We start from the raw sequence: 22,096 nt of genomic DNA, 5'->3' as shown, positions 1-22,096 counted from the left end.
ATCCCCGTTTAGTCCTCTGCAAGAAACGGATAAAAATAAATAATTGCCTGCCTTTGCAAATGCTTTTGCAGTGAATGTTGGAGTTCAACAACTCAGTTAACTTTGGCCCTGGTTTCTCTTAAAGGGTGAAAACCAACAGATTGTCACGGTTGTGCTCTCCTGAGGCAGAGGGATCCAGCGTGGGGTTGCTCAGCAGCACAATCATCCCCACTCCATTTGTTTCCCTGTATATCCCTTCTTTTTACTCTGAAATTCTACTTTACTACTCTCATCCCCTCCCAGACAACAGCGCGCATGTGCTTATCTTCTCCCTATTAACCCCAGTTTTTAGATTTTGTATTATATTTGGCATTTATGATAATAGATGGCCTGAAAATACCAGTTCTGCCAAGCTAATATCTCCTTCTGGTCTAAGCAAGTGTGGGCAGTATCCAGTAATTCACCTTTCTATAGCATTAGTGACAATAGATAGGGTTGGCTGTCACCATGCACCCTGACACAGCCCAGAAAAGCAGGTGACTGAAGTCACCAGAGGCATCAATAGCCAGGCTTGCCAGCTTCCCTGGAGACCTGGTTGCCTAGAGCATGCAAGGGGTAGCAGGAGCATCTGCAGCTCAGGGCTTCACTCGGTGACATCCGTAGCACTTCCCAAGCTGCACCAGCCACCCTGCAGGGGGGAGACAGTGTGGGATAACAAAAGGACAGTGCTGGAATACCCCAGGTCAGAGGAAAAATAAGACTTTTCAGCTTTTGTGCAATGTGATGAGTCACGACGTTAATTTTTGTTGTTCAAAAAAAGTATGGTGAAGATACTTGTGAGGTTTACTGTGTGGACCATTAGGAGCATGCCAAAGGACTGAGAGTACCAAAGACAAGTCAGCAGCATGATGCAGATAGTTACCAATAGCAAGAGGAAACTATCTGTGGAAAGCAAAACATTGATAGACAGAAGGTTATAGGACAAGGGATCATGTAACCATGTCCAGTGTTTTCCCTGTAACATGCATGTGGGGAAAAGCAGAGGAAAAAAAGCATTAGAAAATAATGGGTTTTTCCTTTACTAGACACTAGGAAAGCACTGGGAGCACACCAATTTATGTTTCCTTTACCTAAATCAAAACTGAAGAAAGGTGTTAGGTATGCAACCAGGGGAAGAAAATTTACACAAGACATTTTAAAGTAAAGCTTGAGGAAACCAGCATCCACTGTGGCAATTGCACATATGAAATAAATATATTTTCCTCCTTGCAATATTAGTTTTACTGCACCATTAGTCTGGAAGTATTACCCCCAAATCCAGGGTTCTTTGCTTCTCCAGACCCTAAAGGTATCATTCCATAAATACAGCCTCTAAACCTATTCCTTCATCTATGGTTTGGATGAATTAACTCAGTTTGCTAAATGATTCATACTACTTTGTGTTTTCCTTTCCAATAACTACATGTCAACCACAAATCTTGTTTCCAAATCATTTAGAAAACTGTTCAAGATAAATAATCCTCACAGAGTCTCTCAGAAACACTCTCTTCATTCCTCATCTCAATCTCTACTTAAAATCTGTCAGATATGATCTGGCTTAATGATCCTGTGTAGGTACTCCTAGAATCAAACACTTTGTTGGTTTTACTATGCCTACTTAGCACAAGCCCACTCTGATTGTTCATTAGTATGAGCTTTGCTTCTTATAAGAGCATCTTGTACCTGCCTTTTTTATGACTGATTTGGATCAGCTGTCAGAGGGATCATTTCTCCCAGCCACTCATATTGTCTGTTTTAAAAACTGGCATTTTCTTCCCTCTAGTGCAGGACCTTATTCACCAGCCTGAAATTTCATCAAAGCTGCCAATAGTAGAGGTCTCAGGCCAGTTTTTTGGCACGCAGCACTGGGAAACTGTACCATTTCAAAGCACAGAGCATACATGTTAGCAGATACAATTTGACTGGAAACAGTTGGCCCATGACTGATGTCACAGCAGAGAGAGAATTGCCAGCCAGTCAGTCAGGGAGGTGTAGCTCCCCAAGGCTTCCATATTTCCCTTTTTAAAAATGGGGGATATTTTCCAGTCAGTGAAAACTTCACCAGACTGCCACAACTTCTCAAACTGATGAATTGTGCTTAGTCACTTCCTCTCTCAGTTCCATACAGGCCTCCTGGCATTGCTGCCTTTGTCTTTGCTGGGATGCATTGCTGCTGAGTTCAAAGAGCGGATCCTTTGATATCAACCAGTTTGATGTAGGATACTGGGTTATAACTGTTAAAGTTTTTAAGTCTTATGCTCACGAGAAGGCCCTGTGGGAAAAGCCCAGCAGCGGCACATCGGCGGAGGGGTGAGAGGCCCTTATGAGTGAGGAGAAAGTCAGCTGAGTGACAGCTGGGAGCCAGGTTGTGATTGGCTGGAGGAACGCATGGACAGTGTATGAGCAGGAAGCTGATTGGGTGACAGGACGAGTGACAGCAGCACTGCAGTTGAGCAAGCCAATGGGTGCCCTGTTTCTGTTAGGTTTTGTTAGGCCTCGGTTTGGTTTCAGTTGTGAAGGTGGCGATTGAAGGTATAAAAAAGGGGCAATTTCTGTAATAAAGGGATCTTCTTTCAGATGCATGAGGGGATCTGTGTCGCTTTGTTCCCCACTGCTACAGCTTTCTTGGGCTCCTCTTCCCTCTAGGGCATTATCCCATAGGACTCTATCAAGCAGATCTCATGTGAGTCCAAAGTCTACTCTCTTGAAGTTGTGTACAGTGGGCTTGCTTCTCACCCTTGTCATTGTCCCAGGGATCTCAATATCCACCATTTCATGGTCAGTGCAGCCCAGGCTGCCCTTGAGCTTCACATTCCCCACTGGCCTGTCCTTGGTGAGAATATGGTGACATTGCACCTCTCCTCATTGTCTCCTCTACCACTTGGAGAAAGAAGTTGACATCAGTGTATTCCACAAACCTCCTGGATTGCCTGTGCCCTGCTGGGTTCTCCCCACAGCAGACATCAGGGTGGTTGAATTCTCCCGTGAAAACTAGAGCTTGTAAATATGAGGCTATTCCTGTTGGTCTGTGATGACCCTCATTGACTCATCTTCCTGCTTAGGTGGCCTGCAGCAGACCCCTTCTGTGATGTCACCTGTCCCTGCCCTCCATTTAATCCTGACTCCTAAACTCTCAGTCAGTTCCTCATTCATCCCCAGATGGAGCTCCATGCACTTCTGCTGGTCATTGGCATGAAGAGCAACACTGCCTCTCTTCTCCCCTGCCTGTATCCTTCCATTCCAACCCTCCAGTCGCAAGAGTCATCCCAACACATTTCCTTGTTGCTAATAAGATCACAGCCCTGCAGGCACATGAATGGTTCTAACTTAAATGGTTCTCACTTTAGATACCTTTGTTTTTTTCACTGTGTGAAGGGCAGAGCCTTGAGGAGTAGGGTATTGGCCCAGGACGCATCCTTTCAGGATTTTCTGAGTGCAGAAAATGGGAGAGTTCCCAGCTCCGAGAGGCCCCAGCACAGGGACGTCACTGCAACCCAGGAGAGCCCCAAGGGTCTCACTCAGGGCCACTGTTTACAGGGCCACAAGAGATGTGCTTTAGTCACAACCATCCTGGCCCCACTTCAGGTCAGAAACTTTCTTTGAAAGTGGGAGAATATTATGCCATTATAAAAAAAAAACAAAACCAAAAAACAAAACAAAACAAACCCACAAAAAACCAAAACAAACAAACAAACAAACAAACAAACAACCAACCACACCAAAAAATCCCAGGAACTCATTATACAGGACCAGTTCCTGAAGCAGTTTTTCTGATAAGCTCCAAAAGGAACTGAACGCAAGGGTTGTTCAAGGCCAAGGCCTAGTAAGCATTTTTCAGACCATGGTGCAGCCTGGGGGGGGGATGCGCCACCGTTTATTGGCATCCAACTGGTAAGAGTGGGATAGACTGAAGTTCCCATTCCCCAAAGGCTTTATCTGCATTCAGTGAGGTACAGCTAGATGTTCATCCTTGGCATTACTTCTTTCTGTCATGAGGGAAGTATCTCCACTATACATTTTTCCTCATCTTGTCCTATAAACATTTCAAATGAACATTTGTTACTAGTGTGAATGAGTTTCCCTAACCTTTACATGTAGATTTTTTATTTTAAATCTTGTCAAATAAAAAGCAGTAAGAATCTTCAAGATTTGAGGTTCCCTTTTGTCAAAATAACCACAATTTAAGTTATTTGAGTTTTAAAAAAAATTAGCTCAGAACAGGCATTGAGTTTGAGGAGAATGACTCTTCAAAAGTCAAATGTCAACTCGATGATGGCAAACTTCTTACAATGTTCACAGAAAAGCTTACCCTTTTCTGTTGCCTAATGAAACCTGCAATACAGCAACTTACTGATTGTCCTGCATGGTTCACCCAAAAAAGCGGATCCAAAAAGACTGACAGTAGCCAAGTTTAATTCTTACGTGTATTTTTTTATCACTCTCAAAACACAAAGAACAAGTCATAAACATATATTTCTAAAACATGCTAAGAAAGCATGTTATCACATGCTTAATCCAGAAAATACATGGGGCCCAAGCATGAGAAAGAGTACATACAACACCGCTAAAATGTATTTATGCATATGGTATTTTAAAAAATATTGTGATGAAATATAAGGTGCCAGCACTACAATATTAAAACTGCTAAAGCTGATAATTTCGAATAGAACAACCAAGGATTAGCTTTGCATTACAAACAGCTAAATCTGTCCTTAGTTAGAAAAATGCACAAGCTTCTGTAACACAGTCCATCTTGTGAGATTCAGCTTCAGGTTTTACACAACATGGTTGATCCTCGAGGTAGTTTCCATCCCATACTGAAGGTGAACATGTTGTCTATGGGGTATACCAAATTCAGCAGCTCACACAGCATCCATCAATCAACACAACTAATTTGAGAGCTCTTTGTTTATGCATTGAAAAAAAGGCACTTTGCCATACAGGGCTGGGTTTCTTAATGGAAAGATCACCAAAGGGAAGAAAAGAGAAACACGGATACAAACTTCAGTGCCAGGTGTTCTTATCTTTCTTATGTCCAGTCAAAATATACTGGCTGAGCTGGGCAGACTGCTTGCAGCGACAGAAACCAAAGGCCCCATAGGCAAACCAAGTAACAGCAAAGATCTCATGACAAGGGGAGGGAAAAAAACCCCAAAACCCCAGACTGCCTTAAGACATTGCACTGTATCTGTTCTCCCCACCACCTCTACCACTCATGCTGCCACCAAACTGGTGCTGCCACCAAAGTTGACATATTCTGCCTATCCCCTGCCCCAGTCATTCAAGTTTTCTAACCTCACTAAGAAAAAATTGCATGGAAAAAAACCAATGGAGGGGACAGCAAAGTGCATCATGATTGTATCATAAACTCTGGAACACAGAAGAATCTTTTGAATTAATGCACACACACACACAAAAAGATGCACACACAAAAGAACCAAGGAAAATAGGCCAAAAATACTAAATTTCAGAAAAAAATTGTTCTTAACTATACATAAAACTTATCTGTGAAGGCACATAGCCACACTGAGGCATCGCTTTCCTCTAGAGATCCAAGTGTCCTCCTATCTGAGAATTTCTTGCAGTACAAGGCATTTGAGAGGCAAAACCCAGCTGATGTTGCAGGATACCTACCTCAAAGATAACAAATTTGCAACAGGTCTGTGGTGCAAACACAACAGTGACTTGGGACGAATTACACCAAGAAGCAACCTCTTGCCAGAATTCACTGGCCTAGGAGTAACACGGTGATTTAATTTTCTCATTAGAAAATTCATTTCTGAATAAATTACATTTTAGCATAAATTTCTGTGTGTCAGTAGAAGCACAATGTGTGTTGTATCAGCCTGCCTTTTTCCATGTTAAAAACTAGTTTTATTTTTGGCTTCTTAGATTTTGTGGTCTGAAAAGGTAGTTCTCCAGTCAAACTGCAAGTGTCAGAAAACAGAAGTGCTGCATAATTTGCTCAAGACTGTGCAGAAAAATGCATTTTAATCCATATCTAGTCCATGGATAGCAATGTTTTCTCAGTGCTGAGTCCATTTAATGCTTTTGAGGTCAATTCCATCCTGCACCATTTCCCAGAGAGGGCTGTAAAGAAAAGGAGAAAATTGAGGGCTAGCTAAAATGCACAGGACATCATCAACAATAATTAAACAGATTTTTTTCAATGACACAAGCAATTAGGAGATATCTATCTGCCTGTCTTGCCCTTCTGGAGGTCAGTGAGCCCTCAACTGTGTTCTCAACCAAAAATACAAGAGATGAGAGGGCAGATGCTCCACCTCATTTCCTGTTCCTACTTTCAGCATAAAGCACTGGTGTCTCTGAGACTGAGCCTTAGCATTTTTACTGTCCAGATTAGTCACCAGTCTTTCAGTTTCATTAGAATAAAACAATTTATCAATACATTAACTCAGTAATACCATCTCTGGCTTAAAATCTCCTAGGTACTGCCCTATGTGCCTGCCCTACTCATATTCTTTCTCTGAATAGAAAAGGTTTGGTGTCAGGTTTGTTTCCTTAGAAATTTGTCACTCATGTTAAAATCAGGCTCCTACCCATCTGAGGGACAATGTTGCTGATATAGAGAAACACCGGCAGATTCTTGAAGCAAACAATTACTTGCAACTAAATAAATCCAATTCTTCCCATGATTACCCCACCTAAGAAGTCTTTGCGTTCAATGAGACAATATCTCACCTCATTTCCCTCAGCCTCTTCACGTGCTGTATGCACTTCTGCACTGTATAATCCACTTCTTCTTCTGTAGTGAAACGACCGATGCCAAACCTAAACCAAAAGAAAATCATTAAGGAACTGAATAACAAGTACATGAAGAGGGTGGAACAAATCTACCATTTATTTTTATCAGGAAAGAAAAGTATTTGGAAGCATAAGGGCAGACCACACCACACACCTTATAGATGAGTGAGCCAAGTCTTCATCTGTTCCGATTGCCCGCAAGACATAGGAAGGCTCCAGAGAAGCTGATGTGCAAGCACTGGGAAAGGGTAGGCAGGGAAATGTCAGACTTTTGCTTAATCTCCTCCAACAAAGAACAGGTCACTTAACTCTTTACAACACCGTCTATCAACTTCCCCAGCCTCCTAGAAACCACAAGTGAATACAAGCAAGTAAAGTGATATTTCTGCTGCTGAAGAAAAAAAGAATACAAGAAGCAGGCATTATTGAGAAATGAGAGTAATAAATTAGGAGTATAAGGAAAGGAGAGAGAATGCAGGTAATACACAAGAATAAACACAATGCCACATAGAGGCAGCAGGAATGCAGATTAAGAGGTAGCTGAAGTAGAGGCTGTGAAAAAAAGACAGAAGCTATCCAGAGAAGGTAACACACTAGGAACATAAAAGGAAAAAAAAAAAAAGACTTCACAAGCTGCTGTTTGGCAGCAGAACAAATAAATGAAAAACAGTGCACAGAGAGATCCAGAGCAAGATGACTGCAGTTGTCAATAGAGAGAGCTTCCACTTTGCAGCAGTATACAGAACTGGTTACATGACTCAGTTAGCTGTGACTCAGTTTTTACAGGTAGCGACATGCAGTGCCAATTGGGGAGCCGTAAAAAGCTCCCCAGTGTACTAAGTAGAGACTCAAAAGAGACCTTCACATTCCAGAAGTGTTTGGCTTCAGGGACAGTCATGTGGAGACTTGCTCTTCCTCCTCATAGTGCCAACCAGTTTCTAATTAGGATATGTTGACTGCTTTGTTCTCAAAGGTGAGAGAAGGAGAGGAGGGGCATCTTTACACTCCATTCATTTCATCCTGAACATCAGGTTTGTCTTGGTAACTGAAATATTCCTCATGGCTCCTGTAGTCAGGAGAGCTCCATAAAAGCACATGCAATTTTCTTTATCACATTTGCATTTAACACAGGAACTATGAGCTGATTTAATTCAGATATGTGCCCGGCTTAACTAATTGCAGTAAAAATCTGCCGAAGGACACAAGCTGTTCAAATCTTGGTGGCCTTTAGAATAAAAGTGTCACCAGTAGAAGTTAAGGCTACTCAAATAACCAGTTTGCAAGGCTAGTAGGTAGGAATTTCTGGGTTAATTTTGTGGTTTTGTGGGGGTCTTTCTGTTAGGATATTTTTTTGTTGGTTTTTGTTTAGTTTTGTTTGTTGTTTTTTTCTTCCAGGATAAATAAATTTGACCTTCAGTTGAAATGTGTCCCTAAACACCACTGTAGAATGTAATCAATGCCAGGCTGACTCATTAAGTGAATATGCGAATACAGGGCACAGAGGAAACTACTACTTAGCTTTTACCTTCATTAGCACATGCTATTTTCTCTCAAAAATACACTGCTATCCTTCCCATACATTCCACATACCTTCCTGAAGACAGAGCCACATCTTTCAGAGCCATCAGAAGACTCTCCCCTTCCACATATGCAAAAGATAAATTGATGCATCCTACATACACATAAATGAAATAGAAAAAAGAATCCATCAACTGAAATCTCAGGCAAATTGTCCCCTGCAAGGCAGGATTTGTATCATGTACTCAAGTGCATTATTCAGCCATGGCCATTAACACCAAGGAGCCAGACAGTACTAACAGGCTCAAAATTTTGCTTGAGTTACCTGGATAGCGATGCTTTTGATCTCCATTCATCACCACATCAGGAACTTCACTCATTATTTTTGTAACCAATCGTTCTGCCAATTGTGAGATTCGCTTATGGTCATACTAACAGAGAAACCACAAAAGACACAAATAATAAACAGTGTACAGTCAGACCTCACTCAAACTGCTTCATGTCACCAGCTGCAAGCAGAATTAGGTAACTGGGTTTGGCCAGACAAAGAAATGAACATAGCTGAAACTTAAACTGTTAAACTTTGCCTGCTCTAGACACTGTTTTAAAAGAGAATAACCCCTTGGCTTGTAGCTAGCTCAGTCTTCACAAATGTTTCAAACCATTCAGAAAGATCTACCTACACAAGCTGCCAAACTGACTTTCATAACAGCATTGAGTTCTTTGGGTTTAAAGACAAGTTAGGCAGTGCAGAAGATGATGCATTTTGCACACAAGAAAGGGCTCCTATTACTACAAGTGACTCTTATTTCCCAGGAGCTCTCTAACTGTACCACAGAAAGACATGGACTTGCAAATGACTATGAACTCGGCTTTTACAATAAGTAACCTGCATGGTGAGAATTGCCCATGTGCAGTGTCCTGTTCTAGACTGAAAAATGAGGTCACTTATACTAAGAAAGCAGCAAGGTGTAGGATCAGCTTTGGCACACAGGACTGGCCACATGCACACATGCAATTCATGCTTGTTTACACTTGAAAAAGTTAAAAGAAAACCAGGCTAGCTCCAACACCAGTTGGTTTTAAAATGCCGTAACTCTGCCAGACAAGGAGGAGAATCCAGATTGGAGGTTTGTGCAGAATTCAGACTCTGCAGGCTCCCTAGCCTCAACTTCCATAACCACACAGCTCAGATGGTGGAATTCTGCCTATCTCCTGGAAGGAAGCGCGATCCTTGGGTGCAGGTATCTGGCCTATGCATCCCATTGTCACTGTAAGTATTTTTACATTCCAGCTGTAAGGAAGGCATTGGTGCCCACAAACCAATGTAGCATCATACAGAGGCTCAGACACCAGACCTAGCAAGTAAACTTTACTGTCCAAGCTAGGAAAAAAAAGAAAACACATTCTTAGTTGCAAAGCTGCAGTAAACTTGAAATTGTACTTAATAGGTGTAATACATATAACAACAGACTAGGAAGTCTTATTTTTTCAATATACATTACATAAACATGACAGTCATTTCAAAGATGTTGCTAATACACATGGTGCATAATGGAGAAGTAAATACAAGCACATAAAAACCATATTTCACTAAAACTGTCAATTGTAGCCTTGTTGTAGAAAACTATGACTGTTCAAGAAAAAAGAAACTTTAGAAAGAACTTACAATCACCCAAAAACATCCCTTAAATTCTCAAAACATTCACTTAATGCTAAAATATGAGAATCAAATTTAATTCAGTTACATGGATGCAAAAAGACCTAAGAAATCCAAAACTTAAATGGTGCTTTTACACTATTTTCTGGAACTCGGGAAAAGTATCTTGCTGCACATACCTCCATCTCCTGCTGTGCCACGTCACATGCTGCCCCCAGTCCCACTGCTAGAGGTGTGGGCACAGTCCCAGACCGCAGTCCTCTCTCCTGGCCTCCCCCACTCTGCAGGGGCTCTAGCCTGACACGTGGTCGACGGCGAACATAGAGAGCACCAACCCCTTGGAAACAAGGAAAGCTGTTTTACCATATGCCCAGAGTTCTGAAATTACAGCAAACACACACGTGGACACTTAACTGGAGAAAAATAAAGTGAACAAGTTCAGTATTATTTTCTAGGAAATGGTGTTTGTCCCCAATAACCATGTTGAGGCTTGCAGAGCTTCAGCCATGGGAGCTCAGCTTCTTCCACTCTGCTTCAGTCACCCAAGGACTCAGGGCTTCTCCTCCTTCCCACAATTCCTGTACACAGCTGAAGTTCAGCCTCTTGCACTAAAGTTTTTATGGGCATTCACCAGTGTTCTCTTACTGACTTCCAAATTCTTTCCCTCGATTACTAGATTAGCACCAGTCCCAGGAGTCCTCTCCCTTTCTTCTCATTAGGAAGACTCATTAGTGGCAACAATTTTCAGCAGTGGATTAGATAAGCCAGTTTTGCTAGTCAGTCATTTAGTGCTCTACTCTCCTTACCTTGAAACCAAATTTTCATGTCTTTGAGTGCCCTGGTACACTTAATAAGTGACTGTCACCAGAGGAAGGACAGCTGCAACTTCCTGGCATAACAAATGGTGAAAATTTATGCCTATCACCTGTCCAAAATTACTAGTTGAAAACTTAGTCCTTGTCCAGACATAATGTCTTCAGCTCTCAGCAGAACTAAGAAAAAAAAACCCTTGTTGAAAAATAAGAATTTTGTCTTTTGTTTCTGAATAGGATAACAAAAGTTATAATATTATATATATATAATGTTATATATAATATAATGCTATAAGTTAAAATGCTGTATGTATAGCATACAGGAAACCTGATTTCTGGCTCTCTTAACACCCACTGTGACAAGCCAAATAGACCTTGACAATAACAATAGCTGGATTTTTAGTATTTGTCAGTCAACCAGAAAATGTATAGCTGGATATTAAACCCCATTCTGCAAAGAAAATGCACAAATGGAATTGTTGGAATGGAGCCACTGGAAGTAGATAACAATCAAAAATCACCAATCAGTTACCTTTTGGTCTCCTTGTTTCAAATCACACTCTGGTCTAAACTTTGCTCTATAACCAAGGGATTTCATTTCAATAATTTCAGCATTAGTTCTGCTTCACACCAAGCAGATGACTTCTGAAAAACCCACTGCTGCTATGCTGCCACCATCATACAACACTCTTTCTTCTTTCAGTGAAGCCACCTCAACGCATCTAGCATTGAGGATCTACTTACTGCAGCTCTACACTGGCAGCAGTGCCTGAGCTACTATGAAGTCTGTCCAACACCATTCAGAACAGCTTTCTATAGCTTAAGTAACGGACACTGTGACAAATGGGTTTGACTTCACACCTTGTGTTGTTACCTTAAGGTAGGTATGGAAACAACAATTCCCTATAAAGCACTTCAGTGAGTACCTTTGGGCCCATAAATTTTATGGCCACTGATGCTCATTAAGTCAATTTTCATGTTGTTGACGTCCATAGGAATTTTACCAATCGCTTGTGCAGCATCCGTGTGGAAGAAAACCTTATGTGCACGGCAGATCTCACCTGTAATAAAAACACCAAACCAAAACCAGATTACCTTAACTAATTGCTATGATCCCAAAGATTCCAGCACTGGATCTAAAGCATGACTGAATCTAAACCAACAGCAAGTTATTGAGCTATCTGAGGTGATAAAGGCAGAAATGGGGGCTGTGATGTTTCTTTTACACTGAAGTGGCCAAAGCTGTGCAGGGGCTACTGTAGTTTGATGCCTTGGCACAGGTTTAGGCAGGTAAGACTACAGTGAATTTCTCCAGCTGAGAAGTTAAAGTCTTCTACTGTTAAGAATTGAGATTATTTCCAAACCCACACCTAACAAGTTTAAGAACAAATGGTTACATGAAATATCAAAATCTCCAGACAGAAATTACTCCATAGTTGGAAAATATTGGTTTTTCTTGGTTCTTTTTCTTTTCAACGTCCAGTATGAGCCAGCCTTCCTTTCAAGTTTCTATTTGCCATATATTTTTATGTCATTCCCTCTATTTTCCAAGTTTTCCAACACTCAGCTTCAAAAACATTCTCAGAATTGTCACACACACACTTATTACTACCACATGAAGTCAGTTGAGCTGGTCACCAGGCTAAAATATATGAAGAAATAATGTATTGTTCATGGGCAGTAAACATAACTATTATTTATTTGTGTCATCAAAAAAATCACAATACATCTTCCACAGGATCTGCACAGCTGCATCCGAGGCCTCTCCTCTGCACAAGAGGTTCAACACGGTACTTCACAGGATAAGTAACCCCCCCTGTGGTCCAGCAAGGTCAGGCCACAGGCAATACCAGGCCACAGGCAACCAGGCCACAGGCAATACCAGGCCACAGGCCACACAGTAACAGGGCCTCAGGTTCCCTCTGCAAGGCCTCAGGCCTGGCCTGTTGGACCTGTTCAAGGTGTTAGGAGGACATACCAGGGGAACTACAGCTGGCACCAGCTGTCTCTGGCATTTAAACATGGGACCGTAGTAAGGACCTTGACAATATAAGCATAGGAGGAAAAAAAGAATCCTTGGGGCTATAAGCAACTCACTGATGGTCAAATGCTTGTCAACAAAGAAACAGAACCAACCTTGAAAAACTTTGGCAAAAATGCTGCTTTGAGCTTAATGAAGAAAGAAATAAATGCAGCAGCTAAGGAAGAAAACCAGATGCATGAGGTGCCTGCCACAGCTTAAGAAAACAATACCCTATGGAGTATGTACTCCAGAGCAGTCCAAATATTGTCCAAAAACTCAAACATCTTATGACAGGCTATCTTGAATATGAAGGTGTGCTGGTTTTGGCTGGGGTAGAGCTAACTTTCTCCACAATGGCTAGTATAGGTCTGTGTTTTGGATTTGTGCTGAACACAGGGGTAATAATAGATGTTTCTGATATTGCTGACCAGGGCTTGCACAGAGCCAAGGCCTCTTCTGCCCCTCATATGGCCATACTGGCATGGGGGCTGCAGGTATGTGAGAGGCTGGGAGGAGACACACCCAGGACAGGTGACCCAAACTTACCAAAGGGATATTTCAGACCGTATGACATATGCCATACACTTTCAGTATAGAAAACTGGGAGGAAGAAGGTGGAAGGGGGAGACATTTGGAGTGATGGTGTTTGTCTTCCCAAGTCACCACTGCATGGCAGTGCTCTGCTCTCCTGGAGGTGGATGAACACCTGCCTGTCCATGGAAAGCAGTATGGAATTCTTTGTTTTTCTTTGCTTGTGTGCATGGTTTTTGCTTTCTATATTAAACTGTCTTTATCTCAACCCATGCGTTTTCTAGCTTTTACCATTCCAATTGTCTCCCCGATCCTGCTGGTAGGGGAGTGACTGAGTGGCTGCAAGGTGCCTGGTTGCCAGCTCAGGTGAAACCAGATCAGAAAGGGTATCTGTATATGTTTTGCTACTGTCACAGTAAACTATCAACAAATCACCTGGGATCCAGGGATATGGAGGATCATCAGGGAGGCACCTGCTCACCCTGCTTGCTCCAACAACCGTGGTTCTCCAGGGTCTCCCTTCATCTGCTCTGAGGTCCCTGTCACTCCACCTGCCAGCTCAGAGCCTGGCTCACCCTCTCCCTGCCTCCTGTTCCAGAAGCATAGTGCTTCAGCGGGCTTTTGGCCTACAAAGCAATTGTTCATGACTCTATACGACAATACTAGGGGAAGGATTGTCCAAGTGTGGTGCTCCCTATCCTCTCCCGCTCCAAATCCTGCACATTTCTCCTCTTAAACACTGCAAGAGCTCAATAAATCATTATAGTATATAAACTCAATTTTGGCCAGTTATTCTGTTTTTTTAATCCATCGTACAATCCAATGAATTGCAGCTGATCCATCCAGAGCAATGATTGCTGCAATGCTCACCATAAAGGTAGTGAATTTCATTCCCATTTCCCTTTTGAAATAAATTTTTATTTGGGACCGCAGTATTATTTATTTATAGTACATTTTTTATTTTAAAATATTTATGTTATTATTTTTTCCTTACCTGTATTACACCTAAGCTTTTGCATCAGTACCATTTGGAGATGAAAACATTATCTAAAATGAAGCAGAAGCAACCTTAGCTGGCATCTAGATGCCACAGTGCACTTACCAATGTCATGAATTGGCTGCTTTACTCCTATTTCATTATTTACAGTCATTACAGAAACCAAACTTGTATCAGGCTGAAATGCAGCCTCCAGCTCCTGGTGAAAGATTCAGAAGGACAAAAGTTGTGACTAACAGAGAACCAGGATTCCTGTGCACATCTTCAATTTACCAGCAACTCAACCACCAGTCCCTCATTTGCAACAAACACCTAGGGTTCTGACAAACAGCCCTGGGGAAACACTAACCCATGTGAACATTAAATGCCTGTAGGAAGAGGAGCGAATCAATTGTGTTTCTGCATGTCCTAACCCTTCAATGCACCTGATTAAATCAAATCTCAACAGGCTTTGCTATATCCCATATATGTCTCTGAACTATTTTCTTTAATGAATTAACCACCCACAGTACAGCTTAAGCCTCTTCCCAAGGTGAGGCTGGCTGTAAAGGAACTGCTCTTTATACAAAGTCACATCACATCTGCAGCAACATGCTCAGAAAATACCACTCATTACTGCCCACAGGCTGATCCCTTGGTCCCATCACAAACCACTGCTCTCCATGGCAGGTGAGGGACTGGGAATAAAACTGTTGCTGCCCTGTGCTACAGGACATCAATGATGAACTAAAAACATACAACTTCTAAATTTTAGAGCTGCAGCCAGTACATACAGAAGGGCTGGCTCATGGACAGCCATAGGAAGTACTGTAATCACTGAAACAGTGCCTCAAGTACTGGGCTCCTTATAGGGTACTCCACAGCTCCACCTGCACAGCAGCAGCTGAATGGTGGGACAGGAGGTGGATGTTCTGGTTGAGAAAAAGTGTAGGATGTCAGACAGAACAGAAAATCCTTCTCCAGATCTGACAGATTTAACTATGATTCTCATACTACTTTGTGATATTTATTATCCTTTTAGAGGACACAAGGTTTTGAGCATCAATTTGAAGCAAAAACCTCTTCTTTTTTTAGTTTCTTTCTGTCAGTAACAACTTACCTTCAGATCTATGAGCCCATTTTTTTTAACAGGTAGATAAGTGATGCGAAAACCTTCTGTTTCCAGGGAACGACAAGAATCCAACACACACTTGTGCTCTGTTTGCGTAGTAATGATATGCTTTTTTCTGGATTTATAGAACCTTGCAACACCCTGTCAGGCACAGTCCATGAAAAAGAAATTGGCCACTGAAGAAAGTAGGCATTACACAGTATGATTGGAAATAAGAAATTACTACTTACATATAGTTCATTTGGATCTTTCCTGTTTGACCCAAGTCATGAATCTAAAAGGTACTGACAGATAATCCACACTACATATCTCCATCAGTACCTGCTTTTCAAAGCATCTTACTTCTCAAAAACTCTATGAAAATCTTTATTGCTGTTAAGCTGTAGAAGCCATTAACCAAAGCATTTTTTTGAAAACTTTTGCAATGGAGTCATAAACACTGAGAAGTCTGAACAACCACATGCTACATACAAAACCTAGTCTTCATAAGAAAAAGGTTTCTAATCTGCATGTCCACTATATTTCACAATAAAGATTTTAATTACATAAGCAGAAGGAATGTATTTAGTGCATGCGAGATAAACATCAAATATTTTACACTGCCCTCAAAATCATGTCCCGGGCATCAAAACATTCATCCATGTATTTCCTCCACGTATGTAACAGAGTATCACAAAAAGTAAATCCAGAAATGCAAATATGTTATACTCCAACATATTATTTACATTTAAACTGTTGAGAGATGCCTACAGTTCTTAAATACAAAATTTTAACATAATAAGTAAGAACCAGTATAAACTTTTTACCTTAATTGCCATATTATTGGACTCTGTTGCACCACTGGTAAATATAATTTCCCGTGAATCAGCTCCTATTAAATCTGCAACTTGCTGTTTAAAAAGAAATACAAATTTGACTTGTTAAGAAAACATACAATAAATTCACTACAGCAAAATACATGTGAAATGTTTTCAAGAATACTCCCTTGAGCTTCAAAGGATTACAGCTGGTACCTAACAAAGTTATGCTAAAAATAGTCTAAATATCTGAATTATAAAATACACAAGGAATCCACAGTCATTAGAAGTGGTATTAAGGCATTAACCTGTTGTAACACAGATAAAAGTTTAAGTAGACAAGAACCCATTACATATTACTTCAAAAAAAAAAGAAAAACATCCTTCCCTAAGATCAGAAGAACGATAAGATATGAAGTTAGTCCAATGACTGCAGCAACGTGCTTGTGACTCCAGGAAACCAATAATACTGTGGCACTTAAAGTATTGGTTTCTGCCATTTCAGTTGCTCTAATCTCACTGTTGGAGCAAGTGCCAGCTTCTGCACCTGGGACTGCAGAACCCTGGGAGTCCAGACAGACTGGGGAACAAAAGGCTGGAGAGCAGCAGCACAGAAATCTGAGACCTGGAAGTTTGGGCTGAGGGCAAGTGGAACAGGAGCCAGCAGTGCCCTGGCAGCCCCAAGGGTCAGCCTGTCCTAGGGGACATCAGGCCCAGCATTGCCAATCAAGCAAGGGGGAGACCGTCCTGCTCTGCTCTGCACTGGGGAGGCCGCACCTCAAGTCCCGGGGGCAGTTTGGGGCAAATCTATATAAGGATATGAAGTTATCAGAGAACATCCAGAGGAGGGCCATGAAATGGTTAAGGGCTTAGAGGAGACTCTGTAAAACAAACAGTTGAGGTCGCTTGGTTCTTTCAGTCTGAAGAAGAGGAAACTGAAGTCAGACCTCACTGGGGGCTGCAGCTTCTTCACGAGGGGCATCAGAGAGGCAGCTCTCTGCTCTCAGTGACCAATGACAGGGCTTGAGGAAGCAGATAGAGCTGTGTTGCGGAAGTGTAGGTAGGATAGTAGGAAAAAAGTTTTTTACCCAGAGGATGGTCAGGCACTGGAACCAAGGAAGTGGTTACAGCCTTAAGCCTGCCATAGTTCAAGGAGTGTTTGGAGAATGGTCTCAGGTGGTGGGATTGTTGGGGCATCCTGTGCAGGGCCAGGGTTGGACTTCATGATGCTTGTGGTTCCCTTCCAACTTGAAGTGTTCTATGAGTCTATCTTTTCCTACAATAAATCTACTAAAGTACAGCTAAGCAAAGAGGAAGCTGCTAAATCCAGCCCACAGAGAACAGGGTTTTTTTTCTTCCTTTTTTTGTTAGGTTCTTTTGACCCTGATTTTCCTCAGCAGCAGGAAAACCAACGCAACCAACAACGAACAACTCACCCGCCTCGCTTTCTCCATGGCACCCTCACTCTCCCAGCCATAGGCATGGGTCCTGGAGTGGGGGTTGCCATAGTAGGCTGTCAGGTATGGGAGCATGCTGTCCAGGACTCTGGGATCCTGTGGAACACAAACCACTCAGCCTTAGAAAAGGAGAAGGGAAACTACATCTGTTCTCTGTGGACATACCCCCTTGCCAGAGTATCAGCAGCACTTCTGTGGCAGTGTCTTGCTTCAGCTTAGGCCTGACCTTAAAAACTTGAGGCTATTACATGTTACATGTAACACAGGTATTCAGCAGTTATACTCTGTGCACATAACCCTGATCTGCACCGAGGGTCAAAGAAGAACAGCATCATTTGAGAAAACAGAATCACAGACCAGTGTGGGTTGGAAAAGACTTTAAAGCTTATCTTGTTCCACACCCCTGCCACGGGCAGGGACACACCTTCCACTAGGTCCGGTTGCTCCAAGCCCCATCCAACCTGGCCTTTCTTCTGAGCAGAAAAAAACCAAAGTCTTAAAATGTTAAGAAAAATGTCAGATCAGTATTTTGGCTGAGTTCACTTCCTGCTTCTCTCAACTGCCTCCACTCCCGCAGGGGTCGGTGCGAGCCCCTCCGCTCCGGCCTTGAGGCACTGGGGCTGCCTATCCAGGGCGCTGCCCCGGCGTAGCCACAGGCCTTCCGGGGGATGCCCGAACTGCCCTGTGGTGACAGGAACAGCCTGTGTCGCTACAGTGGCGCCGAACGCCGCCTCTGTCCCCCACGGCAGCTCGAGACACACGCGACGGCTCGGGCAAGAGAACCGGGAGTGTGGGGGCCCCGCTCCGCTTCCCGTGCTCGGTACGGCCCTTACCAGTGGGGTGGTGGCCTGGACATCCATGTAAAGCGGCCGAGGAGCACCGCCTCCATCGATGGTTCGCCCTGAGAGGAGAAGAGGGGGAAAGCTGCTGTCAGGGGCCGGCAGGAGCGGGGGAGCTGTTCCTTCTCAGACAGGGGCTCTGCCCGACCGCGGCCTTACCCGATCCCGATCCCGATCCCGATCCCGATCCCGATCCCGATCCCGGTCCCGGTCTCGGTCCCGGTCTCGGTCCCCCCGCTCGGAACCGCCGCGGGGCTCGTTCGCCCCTCAGGGCCGCCAAGCGCCGCCACAGCAGCATAGCGCGCGACGGACAGAGCGGGGCGTGTCCCCCTCTTCCTGTACGTCACGACGCGCGCCGGAAACGAGGCCCAGACAGGCGGAGGCGCGGTGCGGCCTAGCGAGGTACGGGCGGGGCGGGGACCCGGCAACGGGAACGGGAACGGGAACGGGAACGGGAACGGGAACGGGGGGGGCGGGGCGCTAGTGAGGTGAAGCGCGCGCTGAGGACCCCGGTTCGCCTCTGAGAGCTCTTGTGCCTCGCAACGGAGATGGCCGCCGTTCCCGGGGAGTCCACGGCCTCCACGGCCTGAGTATCTGCACTAAGTCCTCGGCCTGGCCTCGATCTCCTTAACGGTGGGTTCACTGCCCGCTTCTCTGCCTCCGAGACCAAGCGGCAGCCGGGAAGGTCGGGCCAGCAGTGGAGGCTCAGTCAGGTGCCGCGTGTGCTGCTCGCTAGGGACTGACAACACACAGGGTGAGGCCCCGAAACAGCCTCGGTAGCTACAGCGGCGCTCGCAGGAGCTTGTTGAGGGAAAACGAGGCCGTCGCTCCCTCCTTGTCCTTCCTATCTGACAGGCAAGGAAACAAGCCTGGGAGCCAGCACAACCTCCTGCACTGCACGCACGAGAAGCTCTGAGCTGCACAGCCTGGCCTGCCAGCCCAGTTTGGTTATAGAAGTCTGTTAGACAAAGCAGTAAATCGATGTGGGTGTTGTCCTTTCTTTTTTAGATGCCTGTGACCGTGGGCCCATATGGGCAGTCGCAGCCCAGCTGTTTCGACAGAATAAAGATGGGTTTCATGATGGGCTTTGCAGTGGGCATGGCTGCAGGAGCGCTGTTCGGCACATTTTCCTGCCTCAGGTATGCCAAGGAAATGGCTTCCACAGACAAGTGGTGACAGGGAGATAGCCAGAGAGAAATGGTCATGCTGTGGGGTGGGAAGGGATTGGGTCTGGTCCTGTGCCAGTCCCATGAGTGGAACTTTGTCTGTGACTCCCAGCTACTGCAGTAAGCCCCTGGCCTACAAAATGTGAGTGTGGTGCTGGCAGGGCATCACCTCTGGGTGCCCTGTATGCCGGGAGGTCACAGTTTCACAGACCTTTTCTTGCCTCTTGTAGGGAAGGTTCATTGGGAAGCTGAGGCTGTGGAGGATCACCTCCAGATGAATTGTCTTTGCAGATACATGTGTAGCCCTCTCCTGGCCCTAAGGCTTCCTGAGGTGCTCTGTAAGCCCTCAGTGTCTGCATCGTGGTCCCTTTGTGTGTCCCATGCCCTGCATAGAGGCAGTTACCAAACTGACCCTGAGTCTGAATTGCAGGAGTGTGGGTACACCCATGGCTCGCATTGGCACAGTCCCACTGTGCAATGGAGAGTGACAATATTCCACCTTCCCCTGGGACTCAGCATGCTGACATGAAAACAAGCTGTGTTTGTTGCTCTGTGTTTGCTCTGGTACTGTTGACTGGCTTTGCACATCATCTATGACAAAGAATCACTGAAGTCAGCTCTTTCATACTTCACAGAACTCTGATGTTTTTTACCTGTGATTAAACATGGGAGATGATTTGGTAGTGAGGTGAAGGAGGAAGAGGTACAAATCTTAATCCAATGGGAGTTTGAAGTTTTCTAATTTCTCTCAGTTCCCAGAGGGTAAGCAGCATGATGCTGGCAGAAGATACATATTAAGGGCATTTAGAAGAATCAGTGAGAGTGGTTCTGTTGTACTTGAATGACACAGCTACAATACTTCTGCTGTTCTATTTTTGAGAGAAAATCTCATGTTTTAAGAATGAAGTGCATGAAATTCCTTAGACCCTTAAATCACTGCACTGTTTAAAAACCAAATATTACAAGAGCTTCTTGAGACAGAACAATTCTTTTTGTTTTAGTCTGACCTCAGAAAAGTGAAAAATGGAGAACAGAAACACTTTTTGAAGTTTTGAGGCCTTTCAGGTGTCCCATATTAAAAACACAGAGTCAGTAGTAAATAAAAATTTAAAGTTGGTGATATTAAAAAGACTGCCACTGCAGCTAGAGAGGATGGCAGTACAACAGCTCAGACAACTCTTTGTGCTCTGGCAAGTGAAATACTTGGTCAGCATTTTTTTCCCATATTAAGGGTATTTGGGAGACCAGGATGCAAAGCTGTGCTTGCTAAGGGTGTGGCAGGAAGGTTCCACTGCAGGAAAAATACACATGGGCCATGTGAGCTGAGGGCCACCCAAGAGCCCCTGCAGTAGCACAGGGCACTGCACCCAGTCTCTGGGGAGGCAGCTGTACAATTGCACAGATTTAGACTGAAGATGTGTTCAGTTTGCAACCATAAGCTGATTGTCTCAGATGTTTTCTGCTGCACGTCTGTGATGTCAGGTTTCAGCTTTTATATAATCCCTGTGATTTTCTTTATCTCAGGATTGGCATGAGAGGACGAGAGCTGATGGGTGGAGTTGGCAAAACGATGATGCAAAGCGGTGGGACGTTTGGGACATTCATGGCCATTGGTATGGGAATACGCTGCTAATCTGGAGTTTGGGATTTATCCCAGAGTGCCCCCACCCAGCCATTCCTCCACTGTACAATAATAAAATCTTTAGATACCTGGAAGTGAGAGCTCTTAATGAAACAGCACAGTCCTACCCTCTGTGCTCTGCTGATTGTAAGCACACCTTTTACAAAATTTCTACTTTCTTCCCATCTCTTTCTCCCAAAACAATGAGAATTAATAATCATTTTTACTACATTGAAGTTCCTGTTTTACAGATAAAGTACACCACAAAAGTGTCTCCCTTTGGCACTTGGGCAGCTCACATTGCCAATGTGGATGTGGAGCTGCTTTGTCGCTTCTTGCGGTCCTCAGTCTAGGAAAGTTAGATGGTGGGTACTTCAGATTAATTATCAAATTTCTGTCTTCTTGCAAAAATAGGTGGGTTGAAGCTGATCACATTTCTAAATTCAAAGTGTCATGGGGCAGGTGCCCTCAACAGTGTAAGGGACCCCAGGATCCAGGCAGCTCCCATAAGAGCTGTGCTCCCAGAAACAAAGCCTTTTCTTTCATTCTGGTTTAGCAGGCCTATGAGGTGGTCAGGACTTCCCTAGGAGAGCATGGGAATCCCGCCTCATCCTCCCCAGCCCCAGCAGCACTGCCTGCAGCTGACCTAGGAAAGGTATTGGGTGTTGTCGTCTTCCACTACTTGCCTTTTGAAATAAGGCCTCTTTCTGTTCCACCTTTGCCTTTTGCTTGCTCCAAGTTAAGGACAGGCTCTTGCCCCACTGCAGCTCAAGGACAGCTA

The 22,096-nt window shown here is 43.9% G+C and overlaps 2 protein-coding genes across 3 annotated transcripts; one reads left to right on the top strand and one right to left on the bottom strand.

Moving 5' to 3' along the window:
• Positions 1-4,424: 4,424 nt before the first annotated feature.
• NFS1 (NFS1 cysteine desulfurase) lies at positions 4,425-18,988 on the bottom strand. The gene is made up of 13 exons (XM_030963599.1): positions 18,688-18,988; positions 18,523-18,590; positions 17,669-17,785; positions 16,242-16,325; positions 15,424-15,576; positions 14,430-14,523; positions 11,700-11,834; positions 10,141-10,298; positions 8,627-8,732; positions 8,374-8,455; positions 6,938-7,021; positions 6,721-6,810; positions 4,425-6,108 (listed from the first exon to the last, which is right to left on the bottom strand). Exons 1-13 carry the CDS (start codon positions 18,824-18,826, stop codon positions 6,045-6,047), a joined length of 1,374 nt encoding a protein of 457 aa, XP_030819459.1. The 5' UTR covers positions 18,827-18,988; the 3' UTR covers positions 4,425-6,044.
• Positions 18,852-21,440, top strand: ROMO1 (reactive oxygen species modulator 1). Of its 2 annotated transcripts, none has more exons than XM_030963600.1 (3): positions 18,852-18,930; positions 19,537-19,667; positions 21,219-21,440. In XM_030963600.1, exons 2-3 carry the CDS (start codon positions 19,537-19,539, stop codon positions 21,325-21,327), a joined length of 240 nt encoding a protein of 79 aa, XP_030819460.1. In that variant the 5' UTR covers positions 18,852-18,930; the 3' UTR covers positions 21,328-21,440. The 2 variants fall into 2 exon arrangements, with proteins under 2 accessions (XP_030819460.1, XP_030819461.1); XM_030963601.1 differs by lacking the exon at positions 18,852-18,930 and adding an exon at positions 19,017-19,161 and having other exon boundaries at positions 21,219-21,410.
• Positions 21,441-22,096: the final 656 nt, after the last annotated feature.

The sequence above is a fragment of the Camarhynchus parvulus genome, chromosome 20 (assembly GCF_901933205.1).
Source record: "Camarhynchus parvulus chromosome 20, STF_HiC, whole genome shotgun sequence".
Lineage (NCBI taxonomy): Eukaryota > Metazoa > Chordata > Aves > Passeriformes > Thraupidae > Camarhynchus > Camarhynchus parvulus.
Note: the sequence above shows the minus strand (reverse complement) of the source record. Positions and strands in the feature narration are given on the sequence as shown.